Here is a 22,397-nt window from a genome sequence, read left to right as displayed (position 1 = left end):
AGAGTTTTCCAAGTCCCAATGTAGGTTGGAACAAAATAGCTTTTCTGTTTCATCTTTAGGCTTCTGTAGATGGAGGAGGCCGTGGGTTGCGTGTGGCCCTTGCATTGTCTAGAAGATCAGTGGGCCTGGGAAGGGCAGGGTGTGGAGGGAGCCGGGCCACAGCGGCCATGTCTGCATTGCCTTCATGAGCTGAGCTCACGAAGCTGAGCTGAGCTCTCCCAGTGCTGTGCTAGCCCCTCCCAAGCAGGGGGCGTATTTCTGGATCCACAGGCTCCTGACAGGTGTCTGAGTTCCTTGGAACCACATTAGTGGGGTGCTCGTGTTAGAAAGAGTGAGCCAGGAGGGGAGCACTTCCCAGGAGGGTGGCGTTGCCCAGGAGGGAGCCGCTTGGTGAGCTGTGCCTGGTGTAAGGGCTGGGCAGGTGGGTTACCGCAGGTGGCCTGGCCTCTCCCCCCATCCTGACCTCATCAATGAGCCCTCCCAGGGCCTCCACTAGACCCTGTCCCTGGGCAAGCCTGTGTCCTCCTTAGCTAGATTCTGGAAGAGGCTGGGGTGGCGTGTGGACACGGGTGGTGCTGGGCTGAGGTGCTTGCTCCTGGATGGGTGGGTGGCCTGGAGTGGCGCGGGAGGTGGTCGGTATAGAACTGGAAGCACAGGGCTGCTGTGCGCTGGGGAGCTCGGGGATGGTTTGCAGACTTGTCATGGCAGATGTGGGCCATGTGGGAACTTGGGCAGCAGAGGCTGTAGGAGAGCCAGGGAGGTGCTGGCGGATGGCCACATGAGAGGGACAGGTGGCCGGATGGAGCCAGGGTGAGGACGCAGGTTCTAGGAGGTTCAGGTTATTCTGGAAGTCCAGTAGGAGGGGGACACTGGGGGATGATGTGCTTTAGAGATGGGCTCCATTGGTGGTGCTGGTGTTTGAACTCCATCTTGAGTTTAATAGGTGCTTATACTTGAGCCGCTCCTCCCAGCCTTTTTTGCTTTATCGTTCAGGTAAGTCCTGGCATTTTTGCCTAAGATGGTATCATCCTACCTATGCCCTTCCTATAGAGACATTCAATACCAGGCTGGCTTTTTGACTGGGATGAGGGTCTGCTAACTTTTTGCCCAGGCTGGATTTGAACCTCCGTCTTCCTAGTCTGATGTGAGGCACCATGTCCCAACTTTTAAGGTCACCCACAGACAGGTCACCCATAGGCAAGTATCCGGGGCTCACCTCACGTGCTGGCCGCGCTGGACAGGAGGTGGTGGCACATGTGGAGGGGCTGAGCTGGCGCCTGGCTGTCGACGACTCACAGGGACAAATCAGTCTTCCTTCCTTCAGCCTCCATGCTGCCACCGTGCAGCCGGTGTGCGCAGCCTGAGGAAGAAGGCTGAGGCGGTGCCAGCTGCCCGTCCAGTGAATAGAAGCACGCTTGGCCTTTCCAAGGCCCCAGTCCTCTCAGCCCCTCCCTCTGGGGACTGGCCTTGATTCTTCTCGACTCTTCCTCAAACACCTGCACCTTGAGTCAGCGGTGCCGAGCACCGCTGCGGCCTCGGTAGTCAGTGTCTGCTCAGAAGTCTCTGTGTTGGCAGCCATGGCACTGCTAAGGCTGGCATACCTCAGAGCCGGTTCTCCCAGGGCAGCGATGGGTGAGGGAGACGGAAGACGGACAGCGTGAGCTCATCAGAGAACTTAGTATCCAGTTGGCATCACATCCCATTTGCCCCTCACGTAGCAAGACTACGTGGTCCAGAAGGAAGGAGGCTGGGCCTGCAGCCTTGCTCACGTCCCTTCTCTGGGCCCATTCTGGGAGGAGCTGTGGGCCGTATCTGAGGAGCCGCAGGCCAGTTGCAGATGGGGTGGAGAAGTGCCTGCACTGGGACTTCCCTGGGGCTCAGCCCGGCCCCGCAGTGTCTGACGGCGCCTTGTGCTTCCCCCCAGGCCCGCCTGCACCAGCACCCCAGGTTCTCGCTGCCACCCAGGACTCGCCTGTGGGACCAGGGGTAAGTCCAGGCCAGGCAGAGCTACCTGAGAGTCCAGAACAAGGGACGGGAACACGCTGGGGCGAGAAAGCCCTGCCTCCGTGCCCCTGGGGCGGAGGCTGCTGGCTGTGCGTGGGGTGCCCCGTGCCACAGACTGATCTGACGTGCTGACTGCCTCACAGCGTGGGGCTGTCAGGGTGGTGGCTTCCTGCCGACTCGTAATGATCTTCCACTTTGCCATCTAAGGCATGTTTCAACACTCAGAAAATACTGTTCTCCCCGGCAATTATGTCAGAGGTGAGACTGCTCAGGAGTGATAGTCTTGCTTTGGTATCCTGAGATACCAAGTTGTGATCTTCCCCTGTTTCCTCTCCCAAAACTGACTGGGCCAGGAAAGGGGGCAGGGGCTCCGGTGCCCGGAGCCCAGGGCAGCAGCTGTCCCTGTGGGATTCCAGGCCACAGCCGACAGACATGAAATCTGTCAGACATCACTCACCTGAGTGCTGGCATTCCCTGCGTGGGGAGAAGGCCCGTTCTAGCATGGCACTTGGCGGTTCCCAGGCTCGGATGCCCCCGTGCCGCCATGCCTCTGATACTGAGTCACCAGGCGTTCACCTCTGGCTCTGGGTGGCTTCAGCCCCACACATGCGTGCACGTGTTTGTCCTGGCAATGTTGCCCGCCCACGCCACTCCAGCAATGGAAATTTTAGGAAAACGGAGACGTTCAATAGCCAGGCTGTCTCCAGCTATGGACATAGCTTAGAAGCTGGGTCCAGGTGAACTGTGTTTGTCCTGGGCCATCTCCTGGCCTCATCCAGAGCATTCCATGTAGTGGGTCCTACAACAGCTGTAAGAGTTCAGGGGACACAGTAGAGATGGCTCAATGACACCTGTGGGGCTGGAGGGAAGCTAAACACTGTAAAGATCTCTCCTGCTCCCTGAAGGTGCCGCTAGGCTGAAGGATACCCCCTTGCTTCCGCACCCCTTCCCTCCCCCCATCTTCATCTGCTGCCTCCATCTCTGGGTCAGCTGGCCTTGCCAGCAGTGAACAGTCCTGGGTGGCATGCACAGGTGACACATGTGTCTCAGGTGGAGCATGGACCCCATGCCTCCCTCCACGCCAGCCTTTATATGGCGGCATTCATTTTCCAAATACAAATGTAAACCTTTATATGGAAGGCTTTCCAGGTGACAGGAATTGCACTTCATTCTGACAGTGGTCCAGCAGCTTGGGTTCCCTTTTCGTCCCTTCTCGCAGGTGAGGAGACAGGCAAAAAGGTCACGTGACGGTCACTTTGTGGCTGAGGACCCATCCTCCACTATCTGTCCTCAGCCTGCATTGGCTACCGTGTGCTCACTGGCTCAGCAGTGGCCCGTGGCAGAGGCCCAGATGCTGGAGTTGGATGCAGTGTCCAGGCTGGGGGATGGAAGTGTAGCCAGGGGTGTTACAACCAGCCCACCCATGTAGCCGAGACTCTTATCTCTGTTCACTTTCACATGGTGTTTTAAAATTCCAATCTGCGATGTGGGAGAGCTCAGAGAATCACACCTGTCTATAACTGGAATCGAGGAACTTTAAGAATGGTTCTGGGTTCTAGAGCAGCCACCGGCCAGGAGACCGCAGACGCCATGTGCTTCTGCCTCAGGATCCCTAGTTGTCCTCCATTCCCTTGAGTTTGTGCTGGTGTGTGCGTGTGTGCGAGCATGTGTGTGTGTGTATATACATAGTTTGTGTGTGCATGCCTCTGTGTGTGTGTGTGTATGTGTGTGTGTGTGTGTGTGTACGTGCACACACAGGCATGCGTTGGGGATGCCCATAGCGTGATGAGTGCCTCGCTTGAACTCTTGTCTTCCAGTTGTCCCTTTCCCAGCTGGCAGCCTCCCCGCAGTCTCCAGCTCCACTTCTCATAGCCAAGGCCCCTCCTCAGCTTCCAGATGGTTCCCAGGTGGTAAGTGCCCTGGCCAACTTCTCATGCCCCCGGTCTGGCCCTTGGTTAGGTGGCAGGGACCTTGGTGGACTGCAATAGGGTGGGGTGGGGCACTGCTCTTTCTGGCTTCAGACAGTAACTACCACTCAGTCTGAGAGACAAGAGTGTGACCTCAGTTCTTGGCCCAGTGCTTGATTTCGGTTTGTCCTCCTCAGACAAGAGTTAAGCCATCATTGGAGCTACATGAAAGGAGGAGCTGGCTGGAGCCATCAATGGAGGCTGAGGCAGGTCTCTGGCCCCAGACTCTCCTTGCTGCTTAAGGAAGCAGCAGAGCCCCGCCCTGCTTCAGGCTGAGCTCAGTTCTGTGTGGGAATTCACATGGAGAGCCAGCCAGCCCACCTGCAGATCACACCTCTGGCCTCAGCTGGATGTGTGCTGAGGAAAACCAGTTCCTTCTTACTGATCTAGGCTACCCTGTTAGAAAACACATGCGCAGCTCGTGTGTTTAGGAAGAGCTTGCCCATCTTATCCTGGCCACTTGGATGTGGTGTGAGCTTACCTCTGGTTATGGGGTTCACACTTTGGAACTGAAACCACAAATGCATGAATCCAGGCTGAGAGAGAATGTTCTGGATCTGTAGACCCTGTTCTTCCTGCAGACCATCTTCTGCCTTGGAGGGGTGAGGAAGGTGGATACAAATGAGAGACTAGAAAATTCATGGATGTGGGGATTGGAATAGCATCCAGGTTTGCCTGTTGGGCTGGGTGCCACAATGTGAGTTCAGAAGGAACTTTCCATAAACACGCTTAGATCCCAATTAACATCTTAGCCACCAGCCTTCACCTGCAGTATCGACCTGTTTATGGAATTGACAACTCCTTATTTATTGCCCTTTGATTCACCAATAAGGATACAATAGGAAATACAGGCTAACTCTGAACTTCAGATAAAATAACAAATAATTTTTCAATGTGTATTGCATGGGAAATACTCATACTAGAACCACTCATTAATAATCTGTAATTAAAATGTAACCAGGCCTATCTTGTCAGCTTCACAGCTTAGTCCCCTCAGATCCCAGCTTTGCTGGGCTCCACGGACACCAACGCTGGAACCCTTGTCTTCACCTAGAGTCCTTACTTTCCCTTTGTCCAGCAGGCATTCCCGTTGGAAGGCGGGATCTCTCACCTGGAGGCTGACCTGAGCCAGACTTCCTTGGTCCTGGAAACCCCCATTGCTGACACCCTGCAGGAGCTGCCCTTTACCCCTTTGCATGCCCCCATTGTGGTGGGGGCTCAGATCAGGAGGTGAGGCGGGGTCTGGGGAGGGGATTGTAGGGTTGAGCAGGTGCCGGGCCATCAAACCTGGCTGACTGGCAGTCTTTGGCAGGGAGGTGTGGACGGGCCAGCCATGTCCCTACCCTTGCCTGGCAGATGGGCTCAGGGGTGTTTGTGTTTCAGCTCTGGAAGCCAGCTCTCGAGAGCCTCCATGGCTCTCCTGCAGTCCTCTGGCTTTCCTGAGATCCTCGATGCCAGCAAGCAGCCTGTTGAAGCCGTCAATCCCGCAGAGCCTGTGAGGTTTCACCCTCAGAAGGAAGAATCGGATCGTCTGCACAGCAACGAGATAGTGCTACAGTTTCTTGCCTTCAGCAGGTAGAGTCTTGATTTCCTCTCTGTCATCTTCTTGCCTGGCTTCCTGTATCGAAGAGCAGCTGTGCTGTAGGTCAGACCTCGAAGAGCTTTCCCTACTCAAGTTTTTCTAGATTGGCAGTGCTGTCTGTTGTTATTGTTGTTTTTTTTAAATGTTTTTTTATTGTAAAAATACTGTACAGAAGGGTTAGTTATATGAGCAAGGTAATGAGTACATTTCCTATCAAGCACTGTTACCTCCTCCTTTGTTTTTCCCCTACCATCCCTTTTCTCCCACCTCTACAACTACATTCCCCCCCCCGCCCCGCCAGCCGCCTATATTGTAAAGTTTGTTTTTCAACATGGTGTCTTGTGCATTTCATTGTTATAGTGCTATTTTAAAAATGAATTTATTATCTTTCAATATTTTTAGTGGAAGGCAGTTGCCAGTGGCTTGTGCCTGTAATCCTAGCTACTTAAGAGGCTGAGATCTGAGGATCGAGCTTCAAAGCCAGCCCAGACAAATCTAGAAGATTCTTATCTCCAATTAAGGTAGAAGTGGAGCACGCTTATGTGGTAGATGATAGTGTTGAGTGAAAAAGCTAAGGGATGGGGTGAGGTTCTGAGTTCAAGCCTCAGTACCAGCAGCCAAAAATTAATAAAATCAAACAAATGTTTCTTTTTACCTTTTTTTTAAACCTTTTTATTATTTTTGTGATGCTGGGGTTGGAGCTCAGCAAATGTTCTTCCACTGAGCTAAATCCTCAACTTCATAAAAAAATACATTTTTTTTTTTTGTCGGTCGTGGGGCCTGAACTCTGGGCCTGGGCGCTGTCCCTCAGCTCTTCAGCTCAAGGCTAGCGCTCTACCACTTGAGCCACAGTGCCACTTCCGGCTTTTTTCTTTTTGCTTATGTGGGGCTGAGGAATCGAACCCAGGGCCTCGAGCATGCAAGGCAAGCGCTCTACCACTGAGCCACCTTCCCAGCCCCCCCCAAAATACATATTTTTAATGGACAAATGTATATATATACTTCTGGAGGCACAGGATGATAATACATATATTCAATGTATAGTGATTGTGGGGCTTGAACTCAGGGCTTGGGTGCTGTCCCTGCGCTCTTCAGCTCAAGGTGAGCACTCTACCGCTTGAGCCACGGCACCACTTCCGGTTTTCTAGTGGTTTTTATTGGAGATAAGAGTCTCATGGACTTTCCTGCCCAGGCTGGCTTTGAACCGAGATCCTCAGATCTCAGCCTCCTGAGTAGCTAGGATGACAGGTGTGAGCCACTGGTGCCCGGCTTATTCATATCCTTATACAGTTGTCGTTTTTTTTCCATATGTGTTAGAAACCTTGGAAATGCCATCTGCTTGGGTTTTATCTTGGCTAGGGCACACAGAGCCATTCTAGGTGCTGGAAACATGCTTTGCCCAGTCTTCTGTCCTTAATTAAAATAGGGACCATGGTTGCCAATACTCAGACATTAGTGTGGCTCTCAGAACAGCCTTTCCAGGGTGGTCATTATGGCTGGTGCAGCTGCAGCCCGCCAGCTGCTGAGCTCACAGGAAGCTGTTCTTACTGGTGACCGTGGCAGCCTGGGAGCCGTGGTGTCTGGAGGTGTCCCTGCAAGTGCCACACCCAGCGCTTCTGTGGACGCATGATTAATTCAGAGCTGTTGTTGAATTCAGAGTGGCCCAGGACTACCGCGGAGCACCATGGCCAAAGACTGTGTATTTCACCTTCCAGTTCTACCGCTTCCCGCCCGAGACAACGCCGCGTCTGCAGCTGGTCCAGCTGGAGGGGGCTGGGAAGACCAACTCTGGCTCCCTGTCCCATATCCTTGTTCCCATTCACAAAGACGGCTCCTTTGACGCTGGTGAGTGCTTGGGTGATGGTGAGTACAGGAACGTCTGTGCTGAGCTGGGTGTGAACGTCACGGTTGACAGGGGTCTGCTGGGAAAGTTGGCCACAGGATAGAGCATGTGTGATCAGTTGGTGCATGGCGCTCAGCTTCAGCACTGGTTGGCAGTGTCTCACCCACCCAGGGCCTCCACTGAACCAGGCTTATTTCTTTTTTTTTTTTTTTTGGGTCCGGTCGTGGGGCCTGAACTCTGGGCCTGGGCGCTGTCCCTCAGCTCTTCAGCTCAAGATTAGCACTCTACCACTTGAGCCACAGTGCCACTTCCGGCTTTTTACTTTTTGCTTATGTGGTGCTGAGGAATCGAACCCAGGACCTCTTGCATGCAAGGCAAGCGCTCTACCACTGAGCCACCTTCCCAGCCCCTGAACCAGGCTTATTTCAAACGAATTCCAGCCAGGGTAATTTCATTTGCACTTTTCCTTCCAGCTCTCTAAAAAACTAGGGAGTCTTTTTTGAAAGGCAAACAGGAATAGGCACCTAGAAATTTTTAACTTAATTCTTAATATTTATCTAGTTAATGTTAAGATTTCTTTAATAACTAACTTCAAAACCTTATTCTTCTTTTTTGTTATTACCTTCAAGTACTTGTACAAAGGGGTCTCACCTCAATAAGTCAGGTTAGGAGTACTTTGCATCTTGATTAGTGTCATTCTTTCCACTGTTCTTCCTCTTCTTTCCCCATCCCACCCCTCCCCTCAAGGGATGTGGTTCCACCGTCACATGTGTGTATTGAATATAATGACCGTATCCATCTGCCCTTCCTCCTTCCATTCTTCTGCCCCCAGCTTCCTAGCTTTTAAAAATAATTTGCTAAAACCTCAGGCCTGCGTATTGCGGTGGGGCAGAGCCTTGTGCCAGCCCCAGCTGTGTGTCACCAGTGGCTCCACCGTCCCTGGTCCCTGTTTTCTCTGTTTGATTGCTTTCGTGGTCCTGTAGTGCACCTGGCTTCTGTTTCTGTTTCTGGTGGTGGAATTAAAGGTCTTCTGTGCCCTCTTTTCCTGGGAGTTGGGAGTTCAACCTGGTCGTGGGACCAGACATACGGTTTTGCTTCTAGCAAGTGTTTTCAGCACCACGAAGTCTGGTGTTTCTTTCCATGGTACATGGTGGCCATCATACCCAGTGTGTGGGCCATGTATTTCACTGGGGTGGGGCACAAGTTTTCCTTTGTAATCCTCTCTGGTCAGCGGCTGCTGCCATAACTAAACTGCCCCTCATCAGCCATGTGGTCACACCGAGGTACAGTTCATATAGGATGGCATGGCTCCCTGGCATCCTCCCAGGGTGGGGGGCTAGCAGCCCTCCCCTGCCTCCTGGTCCATTGTACATGGAGGGATTTAAACTACAGTGGATAGATATATCACTGAAATGTCATTTGCTTATTGATGATGTTTTTTCCTGTCTTTGGTCCTAAGTGACTGGCTGATCCTTTGCTGCCTCCTGAGGCTGACAGCAGCATGAAGGAAAAATTACCTTTACGTTCTGACCCCAAAAGGAAGTAGCCAGGTTACATTAGCATCAGACAAAAAGGAGACCAACGGGCGAGACAGTGCCAGGGATAAAGGAGACTGTTAAATAATAACCCGGAGAATAATTTACTAGGAGGGCAATTCTGAATCCGTGAGCTTCTAACAGGCATAGCCTCAAGACAGAGGTGAAGCTGATGGATGTGTGAAGAGGAACAGGCAAACCCACAGTCCCAGGTGGTGTTGACACAGCTCTGAAGCAAATTAATGAGGCCGTTACAAAGTACAGCTTAAGAAAGATGGATCTTGAGAACTCTATGTCTGATTAGAGAATGTACGTTGTTTTCAAGCAAACCTGGAAATTTATAAAAACTGCTGATACTGGTTAAGGCCACCAAGTGGCTATCACTCCAAATGAAGGAAATCAGTGCCAAATGTAATTTGATAGTATTCTCTGACCATGATGCCCCAGGTCAGAGATTTATCTCTTTCTCACAAACTCTCCGAGCTGCTATTTAAGAAATTTTAAACATACGTCTAATGAATGAAAAGTCAGTGAAGAAATCAAAATAGAAAAGACTATCTAAAGCTGAATGTTAAAATAATATTCCATATTTTATTCCATAAGATAATATACCACAAATAAGGGCTACTTGGAAGAAAACTTGCAAGCTAGATTGCCTGCCAAGGGAGAGGAGGGCCCTTTAAGAAACTTCAAGTTGTTCAATCCAAGAAGTTTAGGGTAGAAAAGAGAATAAAGTCAATACAGGTGTAAGGAAAGACATTTGGAAGTGAATACAGGGAAACAAAGTAGAAAGGATCGGAGGCCAGGCTGGAATGGGGGAATCACCGTGTAACAGGAGATGCTCTCCATATCTTGTCCAAGATCAGAATGAGGCTAGTCAGATGAAGATCAGGATCTAGCTTTCCTTTACCCTATGCTTATTTATAACAGAGCAGTATGGGAACTTGGTTGGTGTGAGGGCTGGCTTCGTTCCCTGCCTTGGATGGATTTTGTCACAGCTTGTGATGTACCACCAGCATCACCTGCTCTAGAAGCAGTTCTTCTTGTGCGAGGTGAGAGGAGAGCAAAGGTTCCCAGCCGCTCAGGCCCTTTCCTCTCCCTCACCCAGTCAGGTAACTGCTCCTGCCCTGAGAGGACCGTGGGCTGGGCCGAGAGGGCCCAGGAGACCCCTGCATGGAGCTGTGAGGCCAGGGAAGGTGTGCTCCAGCTCGTGCTTGGTTCTCACCACTCACTGACCTTAGCCACAAGCCTATAGTACTCTGGGGTGGAATGCCATCCTTGGGGGAGGAGGCCAGTCACCACCAGGATCAATAGTTCTCACCAACCACCTTTCCTTGGTTCCTCTTGGGACCCTTGGCGGGGACCGGGGAGGGTTGTGGTCCAGCTTATGTCCTCAGAAAGCTTGATTGGATGGGAACAATGCACTTGGCTTCTCTGAACTTTCTGCTGGCACCTCATCCACACTCAGGCTCTGTCCTGTCTTTTATCTCTCTTTCTGTGGCTCACTTGGGGATCCAAAAAGAGGCTGCAGAAAGAACCACAGTCCTCAGAACTCAGTCGCCTGAGTAACTAGGATTACGGGTGTGAGCCACCAGCACCCAGCTCGTTGTCACTCCTTTTTGATGTGGTGACTCTGGACAGTGGGACCCTCATGTTCCCTCGTGGGTCGCTTTGAGCTGCCCCGCTGGCCTGGGGCACGATTTTGCCTTCTAGCAATGTAGGGTTCCAGGCTTATCTTGTGCCCACTGTTTCTCTGAAGTGCCTGGTCAGCCTGTGGACACCCAGGTCTGGAGTGCTCTGACTGTGGGTCTCACTGGGAAGAACTGGGGAATATATAACTAACACATGCTTACATCCTGCTTTTTCTAATTCAGATGTGGAGGTTTGAAGTTTCTTTATCTTATTTGTATTGCACTTACACAGAAAATGACTTTGCTTTACATTTTGCATCACACATTTTCAGAATTACAATGAGTATGGATACTAAAATATAAAATACACATATGGATGGCATTAAGATTCTTAGCGTCTTTTTTTTGTTCTGGACTCCTGCTGAAGGTGCGTGTTCCATGTGGTATGACCAGAGCCCTCAAAATTAATCTCCTCTCAGTGGAGCTAGGCTCCTAATTTGATATTCATGAGGATTCATTTGTTTCAATTTATTGTACTTTTCTATTTGTTTTCCTTTATTTTTGATTCAATGTTTTGGAAAACTTCTGTGGCTCAAAATATAAACCTGTAATCAAGCATAGACTCAAGGGTCCTGCTGTGTTTGGTCCCCAGCTACTCAGTCTCCTGGAGGCATTCAGTTTTGGACTTATTCTTCTGGTGTTTTTGTTTTCAATAGGTGAATATCTGTGTTTTATTTTTCCTTCGTTTTCATTCCCCGGGTAGCATGGGTGGGGTACCAAATGTTCCTTTGCCCTTTGCTTTTTCAGTCACTGTTGTGTCCTGCACTGCACTGTACCTTGGCATCATCCCCCCCCCCCTTTTTTTTTGTCCTAATCCCGAGGCTTGAACGCAGGGCCTGGGCACCTCAAGGCTAGCACTTTTACCACTTTCACCACAGCTCTGCTTCTGGCTTAGTGGTGGTTAATTGGAGAGGAGTCTCACAAACTTTCTTGTGCATGTTGGCTTTGAACCATAATCCTCAGATCTCAGCTTCTTGAATAGCTAGGATTACAGGGTAAGCCACTGGCCCCCAGGCTGATTCAGTTGAGTTTTTTCTTTTTTATATACCTGTGTAGTACTCAAATGGATGATGGTCTGTATTTTATTCTCCTAGTTTCCTACTGACAGGCAGTTGGGTCCTCACCAAGATTCTGCTGTATTACAAAATGCAACAGGTAACCTGTGTATGTGGCTCCAAAGTGGAACTACAGGATGAGAGACCACTGGGCATGCCCTTGTCTGCTTCCTGTTACTTTGGCCTGAGACTGAGCAATGAGTAAAGAAAACAGGTGATTTTGGAGACTGAAAATCAGGATGGGCAGCCCTGTTGGTTTGGTGAGAGGGAGGGGCCTACATGGTGAGACCCAGGACCGCACTGGCTCTTTACATAACAGCTCGGTCACTCTGCAGGAGCAGAATCAATCCTTGTGAGGGTATGTTCATGTGGCCTCATTCCTTTACATCAGACCCCACCTCTTAGAGGTTCTACCATGCCAGCACACCATGTTGGGGACCAGCTTTCAGCGTTAGGAACCTTTGGGGACCACGCCCAGGTCGAGTGATGTGGACACACATGGCTGCACAGCCCCTGCCAGGCCAGGCTGCCCTCCATCGCCCCTGGCGCTGAGGAGGTGGCCTGTTTGCTCGCTCTCACTGTGGGCTGTCAGCCTTGGGGTTTTTATAATCTGATAGGCATGAAGTCCGTATCAGTGCCTTTTGGGTGCATGAGTTGAGCATCTTTGTGTTTGTCTTTGTGTGTCTGCAGACTTCTGTCCACACCTTATCCATTGTTTCCACCCGGTGTTAAGTCTGTGTCATCCTCTGATTTCAGGAATTCTGTAGTTATTATGAAGATCCTCTTTGTGCTATAAATTGCCAGTAAGTTTCGCTGCTTGGTTGTTATTTTCCTTTCTTGCAGTGGATGTGGTCTAAGGTGTCAGTCTTTCTTTTATTTCGAGTCTTGATACACAGGCTTTCTCCTGCCCCGTCTCACAGAGACCCAGGCAGAGGTTCTTCCAGGATGGGAGGTCTCAGTTTTTACGTTGTATTTCTGATCGTTTGCTGTCTGTCTGATGGCATGGTGAGAGGTTTGGCTCACGCTCCATCTTTTTTCAGATGCTTGTCTAGTTGACCCGGTGCCATTTATTAAACAGTGGCTCAAGAGCTACCCTTGCCATAGATCAACCTTTTCAAACATGGCTTTAGTCTTGGATTTCCTGCTTTGGTTTATTAGATCAGAGACTGACAAACAGTTTTCAGTAAGGCCTGGACAGTAGACATTTTAGGCTTCCGGGCTGCGTGTGGGTCACTTTTTATATTCTCCTCTCCCCTTCCTTCTCCTCCCTTCCCCAGCCCTGTTTTCCTCTCCTCTCTCTTTCCTCTCATCATTCTTAGCTTAGGGGCTCAGCATGAGGTTCTGCCCCTCCTTGCTCAAGCACTGGTTCAGGTAGAGGTGTTGATTTCCAAAAGCCCAGCCACTGTACAGGCATTTTCTGGGTGCTCCTTATTGTTTGGCTTCTCAGAGAAACTTGCTATGTATTTGTCTAAACTCTGTCAGAGTTACAGTCAGATGTAGGGAGAACTCACAGCTAAGGGGCAGGTGTCCTACAAGAACATAGACACCTTCCGATTAGTTCATTTCTCCTTTTGTGCATTGAATGAGGCGTTTTTGGTATTACCTGGATGGAGTTTTCTTGTTTTATTAATTAAATGTTGCATTGATCTGTGCTAGTGCCTTCCTTCTCTCTGTTTTGAATTCTTTATTGTTATTTGCTCGTTTTTCTGAGTTGCTTAATTCACTTACCTGAATTCTTTTGTTTGTATGGATACACAATAATCTTGGCCCAGAATGGTTTTCTCTTCTTTGTTGTTCCATCTCACAAGCCTATTAACTAGGCAAAGATCACCTAGATGACAGAGGAAGTCTCATTCTCAGAATTGTTTTGCTTAAAAGTTGTTATGACCATAAGCCAGCTACCTGCCACCTACACCCGCTGGCTTCTGGCTCCCGTGGAACTGTTTTCACAGTCTCTGATGTACAGCACGGACAGAATCTACCATCCATAAAGACCTTCATATCAGGACAAGCCACTTCCAATCACTGGTGTTGCACATTAACTAAGATCAGGTTGTGCAAAGAAGTTTCTCCTCTCACTACCAGAGTCTCGCCAGTTGTAAAGCAAAACCCTTGGGTTTGGGTTCTGGTTTAGTCCCCAGAATTAAAAGAAAACCCAAAGTCAGACATGGTAGTGCATGCTTGTAGTCCTACCTACTTGGGAGGCTGATGTGGGAAGATAATTTGAGTCCATGAGTTTGAGACCAGCCTAGATGCCACAGAGACCTTATCTCAAAAAGTCAAACATACACATGAAGTATAAAGAAAATGGGAATTTTCTTCCAGTGAGTGCTTTGTGAATTCATATTAGTTGCATTTTCATTATTGCTACCAATATTTTTTGTCTGGTTAGATTTTTAAATTTTATGTTATTGTAAGGATGATGTACAGAGGGTTACAGTTACGCAGGCAGGACAATGAGTACATTTCTTGTTGAACATTGTTACCCCCTCCCTTGTTTCCTCCCACTTTCCCTCCCCCAAAGACTTGTAAAGTTCATTTCCAACATAGTGTCTTGTGAGTATCGCTGTTGCATTGGTTCACCCTTTGCTCTTTGTCTCACCATTTTGTTATTCTCCTTCCCTTCCCCAAGTCAGATAAACATATATACAAGACACAGGGTACTAGGGATTAAACCCAAGGCCTGGAACTTGCTGGGCAGGACCTTTACCATTGGAGCCACACCCTTAGTACTTTTGGTTTTATTTTGCTTTTTGAGACAGGCTCTGACTACCTTTGCCTAGGCTGGCCTTGAACTCACTACCTTCCCTCTGCCTTTTCTTCCCAAGAATCTGGGATTACAGGCATGAGCCACCACCTCCTGTCTTGTTATTGTTATATTTTAGAAAATATTTTTTGATTGTATTTGTCTCTTAACATAGAAATTTATGATTACTTGTGAATTTATTTCAATTATTTATTAAAAAATAATTTCTTGTTTAGTGCATGTGGGTAAAAAATAACTACTTGTAAAATTTCTACTTTTTGAGTGTATTTACGTTTCCTTTGTGGCTTGATATATGGTATTCATGTTCCAACTGTATCTGGAAAGATGTGTCTTGTATTTTGGGGCGCAGTGCTGGATGCTCGTCTGTGGGTGCCCTGCCTTCTGGGTTAGCGGCTGTGGTCTTGCATGTCCTTCCTTGCCTGTTGTTCCGTCTCGCTGTTTTTCTGCACCTCTGGATGGCTGCTGCTTTTGGTTTATAGGCACTCAAAGCTGTTACAATTCATTCTGAATCGTGGTTGCTGATAGTGTGAAGTGTCTGTCACTCAAGGGAGTTGTACATACCTGCACGGAAAAAAGGTGTTTGTAAACTGTGGAGGTAAAGTGGAGTGTGGTTCTCAGAGGAAAGCACAACCACCCAGACTTGGACTTGGGTGTGGGGTTGGGTAAGGAGCCGAGATGTCGCAGCGGGCCAGGAGATTGTAGAGGAAGGTGCTTTGCCTCCTGGGCCTGCTCCTAGTGCAGATGTGGCTGCAACACCACAGTTTCTGGCCAGGTAGAGCATATGCTGGATACATGTTTGAGCAGGTCTCAGAGAAGGATGCAGTTTCTGCCCCAGGGAGAGATGAGGGCCTGATCTCAGCAGCCTAGCACCACCACACCAGATAGCCATGCCTGCATGTGCCCTCGGTGTCCTTAGCCCCAGGCCTGCCTGTCCCTTCAGAGCCCTCAGCCCTACGCTGCCCGTGTCTGCAAGCGCCCTAGAAGCCTTGCCTCAGAACCCTAATGCCACACCAGCAGGCACTGCGGATGCCCCTTCAGCATTCCCTGTGCATGCCAGGCAAAGCCTCTGCCGAGGGACTGGACTGATGGGAGGGTGTGGCAGCTGATGGTGCACCATGGCGATGATGCTGGGGTATTAGGAGGAGCTGACTGGAAGAGGGGCATCAGATGGCACACACAGGTACAAGGGGCCCCTAGGACTTGGGGTACACTTGCTGTGTAGGAGAGGCCGAGGAGGATGCCCCGTAGAGCTCTGGCGAGGATGGAGGAGGGCTGGTGCTGCTCTTCCTCTGCAGCCCTCCCCTTTCTGCCTGAGCTGCCCTGGCGGCAGGTGGGAGCAGTGCCATTAGTGCAGTGAGACCTGGTGTTGGGGTTCACGGTCAGTTCCAGGGCCCACTGCGCCTCTGAGAAGGTCTCCTGTCTGACTGGTTGCGTCCTGAACTCTAACCAGATGCCACAGGCTCTGAGTCTTCAGAATTGGCCAGCTCGGCTTGGTCTGGACACTTGTGAGATGCCATACTGGAGCACACCTGCCAGTTCCTGGGCCTTGTCCCCATTCCTTCACCATGTAGAAAACGTGCTCCCACTGGGGTCAGAGCCAGGCCAAGTGGCTGGTCCCCATGGTGTTTCCCTTGGACCCCATTCACTCCCCTCCCCCTCCTATCAAGGTCTCCATCCACTGCTCTCTTTCTCCAAAAAGATAACCTGCAGGCCCGGTGTTGCTGGATTGTGTCACAGAAGGGACTCGGGCTCATGGGGTGAGGCTCAGCCCGGCATAGCCATGAGCAAACCTTTGCCCCTCTTCCCCGGAGATGAGGGCTCTGTTCAGGGGAGCTTCATAAATGCTGTCACCATTATTGATAGGAAAGGGAAGGATGCTGTTTTGAATGTGTTTCTCAGCGTTGCTGTTCTCTGCTCTTTAACTAATGGTGATTTCAGTGGCATTTTTGTCAATTGAGAATTTATGATAGTGTCACGTCAGGAAGATGAAGGCAGGGCTGCAGTCCAGGTCGCATCTCTCAGCCTGAGAAGGAGGCATGGCCTCAGAGCCCCCGGGCCCGTGGGGCTGACAGCTTCCATCCTGAATCGGGGCAGGCCAGGGATCCTGAGCTCCCATGTGGCAGGTTCAGTGCTGTCACAGGTTCATCTCTGTGTGTGAGTATATACATGCACCTGTGCATGCATGTGTGTGTGTGCACATGTGTGCAGGCATGCACGGGTGTGACTGTCCCAGTTTTGACAGCAGATGTGGCCTACCTTTTTCCTTAAGTTGCATGTGCCCAGAATAATAAACCGTCTGGTGTGTCTCATCTGGTCGTTGATCTCATCCATCATGGGCTGTTTTACAAAGATGTGCTGGAAACCATAGATCTTATCTGGGGAGCTCATTGTGTGTGCTGGGAAGATGCACAGTCTTCTAAACAGGACTCTTCGTTGTGTTAATTTGGATGTTTTATGATGTATTTGATTAATGTGTTTATTACCTGCTGCCATGATGGGAGCAGAAATTAGTAATCATGACCAGAGCAGAAATCTCTTTAACATGTAAAGATGATAAATGGCTCCAATTATTCTCCACTCATTTGGGCCTCCTTTACACAGGGTCTCCTGGCTTCCAGCTGAGGTACATGGTGGGTCCTGGGTTCCTGAAACCAGGCGAGCAGCACTGGTTCATCCAGTACTTGGCCGGCCAGACCCTCCAGATTGACATCTGGGATGGAGACTCCCTGCTCCTCATCGGGTCTGCTGCTGTCCAGCTGAAGGTAACAGAATGTAGGGTGTGGCTTTTCTGCCTGTAATTCTGGTCACCATCCAGCACTGGTTGTGGTGTGACTTCTTGCTCACTAATTAAAAACTGCCATGTTCTCTGCCCTCCTCCCAAGTCTAAATTCTGCAGTGCCTGGTATTCCTAGGTGAGCCTCCCAGGCTGCTGCCTTCCCCTCCTTTGAAGCTGAGGATGTATGTGTATTCCCTGAGGACAGGTGCCAGGCCTTCCTGCTCACCATGATGACAGGCTGGCTCTTCTGAGTGGCCTAAGATGGACCGGATGGGGTGTGATACTGTTACCCAGTTCCTGTTACCAGTTCATCAGTGTGCTTTCCTATTCCAGTTAGAATCAGAATCCAGCTCTTGCTGATTGTATAGTCCATTGTTTCCGTTTGCTAACACCACAAGCCCATTCTGCCCCTCCCTGGGCTCCTGAAAGCCTCCATGTCCTGAGGGGAACCTCAGAAGCTGAGCCTAAAGTTACCGTCCCAGCTCCTGGGTCTCTTCCACCTGTTACTTGATGTCCTGAGAGCTCTCAAGGTTGGGGGTGCAGGTGGGGAAAAGGCCACCTAGAGACTACAGTTCCTGGGTCTTTTGAGTTTGTCCTTTGCCCCATGTGACCATGTTCCTCTTGGCTTCCATCAGCAGCTGCCCACTGGGCGCAGAGACACAGATCCGCTCTCTCACTGCCTGAGCTCCTGCATAGCCTTTCCTTCACTTGAGGTGCTGGGGGCTTCTCTGGGCTCAGAGAAGGGGATTTCTCCCTCCCTTCCTCCCTTCCTCCCTTCCTTCCTCCCTCCCATAATCCTGGCACCACTGCCCACCTGTGACTCCGTGTCCCTAATCTATGGGATGATGATGATGACCATGCTGGGGGTGGGGGAGGTGGGGACAGTGCCTAGCCATCTGGAGACTGTGGAGACTTGGCAGTGAGGACTCAGCAGGTGGTGGCTGCTGCTCCAGCCTTTCCTGTCCTCCAGGGCCATGGTGGGGACCCTATGGATTGGTCATGCCATTGCTTGTCTGTCTGCTGACCCCGTCATGCTGTCCCTCAGGGTGGAGCCGGGGTGCTGTCTCTGCTTTCTCTCCATCTGAGAATGGTGTGTGGTGCTGAGGGACAGAAAGAGGGTGGGAAGGAGTTTGGGGTGAGGAGGACAGTGAGGGCCCACTGGGACCTTGGTCCAGTAAAGCCCTGTACCCTCTGTATCCACAGCTGGAGACAAACTACCTCATTCTCTTGGGATTGACACCTGAATTTCACTTTTTTTTTTTTTGTTGGGCGTGGGTCTTGAACTCTGAGCCTGGGCGCTGTCCCTCAGCTCTTCAGCTCAAGAGGAGCACTCTACCACTACCACTTGAGCCTCAGTGCCACTTCTGGTTTTCTGTGTGGTTTATTGGAGATAAGAGTCTCATGGACTTTCCTTCCCAGGCTGGCTTTGAACTGCGATCCTCAGATCTCAGCCTCCTGAGTAGCTAAGGATTACAGGCGTGAGCCACTGGTGCCGGCATCTTCTTTTTTTTTTTAAGTAAAAAACTCCTTTTATTTTAAGCTTCAGGTAGAAGATGTGGGAGTTGAGGTAGGAAGTGATTCCTGTGGGCTGGTCCTGAGTGGTTAGAACACCCTGGTAGTCCAACTGAACCCAGGTCCCTGTGCGTGCTGCCTCTGAGCCACACGCAGCCCTGCTGGCCCTGCTGGGTTGATTTATTTTCTGTAAGCAGAGGATTCTTACAGCTTATTTTGTCTCCTACCTGTTGTTGGGCATGGAGATGATTTTTTCCCCCACCCTAACACAGGTGGTTAATTTTGTACCCCTCTTACATTCTTGTGCACCTGGAAGAGCTGCTGCCAATGACTCCTTGGCTTGTGCGCTTGACTTAAGCCTTCACGTGATCCTGCTGTCAGTCATCTGAAAGCCCAAGACTCTGACGCCTGTTCTCTTAGCCGTTGTGTTCCCTAGTGACACATGGCACACCACAGTGTTCCACGCTGAGTGAGGGCTACAGGTGCATAGACTGAACCCACAGCCTGGAGGCTGGCAAGGCGGGGACTTCCCATGTGCCCCACACTCGCCTCTGTTGGCCTTTGTAAACAATCTTCACGATTTTGATAGGAGAGAGGGTACCTTGCTTTATTCACAATTCTTGGCTTCCCAGTGAGGCTGAGTGCTGCCTTTTATCTTTATTAGTTGATCGGAGTTCCTTCTCCTCCTCCTCCCCACAGGGGCTCTCTGTTTTCTAGCGCCCTTGGCTCCTGAACTGTGGGTGTGCAAGCATGTAGTTTGTGCTCAAGCATCACCAGGCTAGCAGGCTTCAAAGTGACTACAATCCCAGGCCCAGCAGGAGCCACAAAAAAAAAGTAAGAAGTACAAAATTTGAGGCCGTCATTTGGCCCCACCCTTGTGTTTATGAAGTTCTAGGTCAGAGTGGGAGAGTGTCTTCCCAAGGCCACACAATGGAGAAAGTCCAAGCTTGGAGGTCGCATTGCTGTTCTCCAGGATGCCTCGTAAGCTTTCAGGCTCCAGTGGAGGACCGGCTGGAACGTGATGAGCAGAGAAGCTGTGGTCCAGAAAGTATTGCCGATCCTGTCCTAAGTTGGGGACTTGTGCTGACACTCTTCTGGGTTAGGGACTTGAGCTCAGTCTCTTCCCAGCCAACATCAGCCTGGCCCGGAGAGCCTCACGAGCTGCCTCAGCCAGTCTTCCAGGGGTCCCTTTGCTCACTGTGGTTCTGCGCTGGCCTCTATGAGTCACACCAAAGCTGCCAGTCCCTGGCCTCAAGGGTTCTCTGTCAGGCTTGGCCCAGCTTGCCTCCCAGCAGCTCTGACCACAGCTTCATCTTCCTTAGGAAGGTGAAGGTCTGGTTCAGACCTCTGTTCTGGAGTACTTGTGCCCTGCTGTGGGCATGGCCAAGGCCCCTCTGGTTCTTCTGCCTCCTTTCTGGTCCTCCTTCCTGTGGAGGCTGCTCTTCGAAGGAGGTGCCAGGCCTTCCATGCGTCCTATGCATTCACAGTGCCTTATGGTGTTTGCTCAGTGGTTGAGTCAGGGTGGACTTTATTAAAGGCCCAATGTTAATGTCATGTGTTTTTAAGAAGTTGGCTTCTGCCTCTCTCCTAGGGCTCCCTGACCTTCACATTCTTCCTCCTTCTCCTCCTCCTCCTCTTCCTCTTCCTCGCCTCCACGCCCCACACGTAAGTTGGGGCCTACTTCACCTACAGGCCACCTGGAGGCGATCCTGGTGAGACCCCTGTTTCTGAGCTCTGTCTTCCCTCTGCAGCACCTCCTCCGTCAAGGGCGGCCAGCCGTGCAGGTCTCGCACGAACTTGAGGTTGTGGCGACTGAGTATGAACAGGAGATGATGGTGGTGAGTGGCGACGTGGCCGGGTTCGGCACTGTCAAGCCCATTGGTGTCCACACGGTGGTGAAGGGCCGGCTGCACTTGACCTTGGCCAATGTGGGTAAGAGTCTCGGCAACCCTGACTGGTTTTGTGCCATTTGTCCAGCGACTGCTTGACTGCCCAGCTAGAGCAGGAGGGGCGCCAGCGCCATGGGCCTGGCACACTTAGTGGGAAATGGGCGAGATTTGGAGCAGCATGGTTTCAAGGGCTGAGCTCAGCTGCTGAGCCTGCCCTGGCATTGGGCATTTGGTCTTGATTTCTAGTCAGGATTGGAGCACCTTGTCTATCACAGGCTTGCCTGTGCTCTGTTTCTTGATGCTATCCTGGGTCATCTCTGTGACTGTCCTCAGATAAAGTGACTGGGTTCCAGAAAGAATTTTCCTTTGGAGCTCCAGACTAAATGACTGCCCCATCACAGAGATTAGCGAGACGTTTCCGAACACCATCAGCTAAGGAATAGGCGAGTGAGAAGCGCATTCTCTTGAACACCATGATGGTTGTATCAAGAGTCACTCATCCTACCTGGGCCAAGGGGTGCAGGTGTTGGGCCTAAGCCAGGCTGAGGTGATTCTGTCTGGGGCTTCCACTAGGGGCTGTAATAGGGAAGGGAGCCTGGAGGAAAGGGAATTGAGGCTCAAAGCCAGATGCCTGCCCACCCCCATCCCAGAGAGCCAGTGTGGGGTTCTGCAGGGCTAGTGATAAAACCCACTGGCCCCTTCTTGTGGTGCTCCAAAAGGGGTGGGTTCTGGGAAAAATAACACAAAATCAGCTATTGGGGTTTCTGGAGCAGAGCCTAGGAGGATGGGACTCAGGTCTCTGTTGTTTTATTAGGGAATTTTCCGTTCTTCAAAATCCAGCTTGATTTTAAATCCTGGAGCCCCATGGGCCACATCCACTGTGTTCCGACAGCACAGGGGTTGGCAGAGCCCGCGGTGGCGGCGGAGGAGCAAGCACACAGCTCATTAAGTCTGGCTGGAGGTTTCTGCCTGCTTGTTTACAAATGTAGGATCCGAGGCAGGCTGGAAAATAGACAATATGGAAACAGCAAAACTCAATTAGGTTCTGGAGAAATAAACGAGCCGCATGTGAGAAGCAGGCATGATTCAAGAGCTCAAGTGACCAGGAGAGTTGTGAGAGGCACCCTGCTTCCAGGGCCAGGGCCGTGGCGGTTATTTTTATATTTAATTCACCAGCCCACAACCCTGCAGTGACTCTAGGTTTTAAAGTCTTATCTTCAGAAGAAAGATGGGCTCCATTATATGTTATCTCCAATTGTCATTTTCATACTTTGCCTGCAAGAGGGAGATAAGCCCGTGGGAAGGAGGGTCTGAGATGCCAGAGTGAGTCCCTTGCACGCGTGTGTGTGTCTGGGAGGGCGAGGGCCAGACGGGCCCCATGGGTGCATGCTGCTGCACTTGGGTTTCTTAGACAGATTTTGTATTTTTTGACAAGAAATGTTACACCCTTTCTTTTGTTACAAAACTGGTTGCTCTGCATGGTGCAGCAGGCGTGTGTCAGAGAAGTGGATGAAGCTGTGGGAAGCACCTGAGTGACAGCCACAGGACAGAGCCTCCACCCCGGTCCCCGTGCCTGGCTGGCTGCATTCACAGGCCGGGTGCTATAGACTCTGGCTGCGTGGGTGTCTGCCAGCTCGGCCCACAGCTCCTGGAATCTTGGTCTTGCAGGTGGCCTCTCCCTAGCCCGTTTACTTTCCCAGCAGCCGTCTTTCCCATTAACAGGAGTTGCCCATTGTAGTTGTGGCCTAGATCAGCAGGGGGTCAGCTGGAGCCAAG

General features: G+C 50.8%; 1 protein-coding gene and 1 non-coding gene across 2 annotated transcripts in view; one reads left to right on the top strand and one right to left on the bottom strand.

Annotated features, from left to right (window-relative positions):
• The window catches only part of Nphp4 (nephronophthisis 4), a 99,006-nt gene that overhangs the window by 61,430 nt on the left and 15,179 nt on the right, over positions 1-22,397 (top strand). Inside the window, exons 12-18 of the mRNA XM_013031596.1 lie at positions 1,925-1,986; positions 3,822-3,914; positions 5,053-5,201; positions 5,355-5,546; positions 7,211-7,398; positions 17,046-17,206; positions 20,484-20,664. Of these exons, the coding sequence (XP_012887050.1) occupies positions 1,925-1,986; positions 3,822-3,914; positions 5,053-5,201; positions 5,355-5,546; positions 7,211-7,398; positions 17,046-17,206; positions 20,484-20,664 (1,026 nt within the window). The remainder of the gene's footprint in view (positions 1-1,924; positions 1,987-3,821; positions 3,915-5,052; positions 5,202-5,354; positions 5,547-7,210; positions 7,399-17,045; positions 17,207-20,483; positions 20,665-22,397) is intronic.
• Positions 7,731-7,799, bottom strand: Trnaa-ugc. The gene has a single exon. It is a non-coding gene; the product is annotated as a tRNA-Ala (tRNA).

This window comes from Dipodomys ordii, unplaced genomic scaffold (genome assembly GCF_000151885.1).
Source record: "Dipodomys ordii isolate 6190 unplaced genomic scaffold, Dord_2.0 Scaffold6, whole genome shotgun sequence".
Lineage (NCBI taxonomy): Eukaryota > Metazoa > Chordata > Mammalia > Rodentia > Heteromyidae > Dipodomys > Dipodomys ordii.
This window is presented reverse-complemented; position numbering and strand designations above follow the sequence as displayed.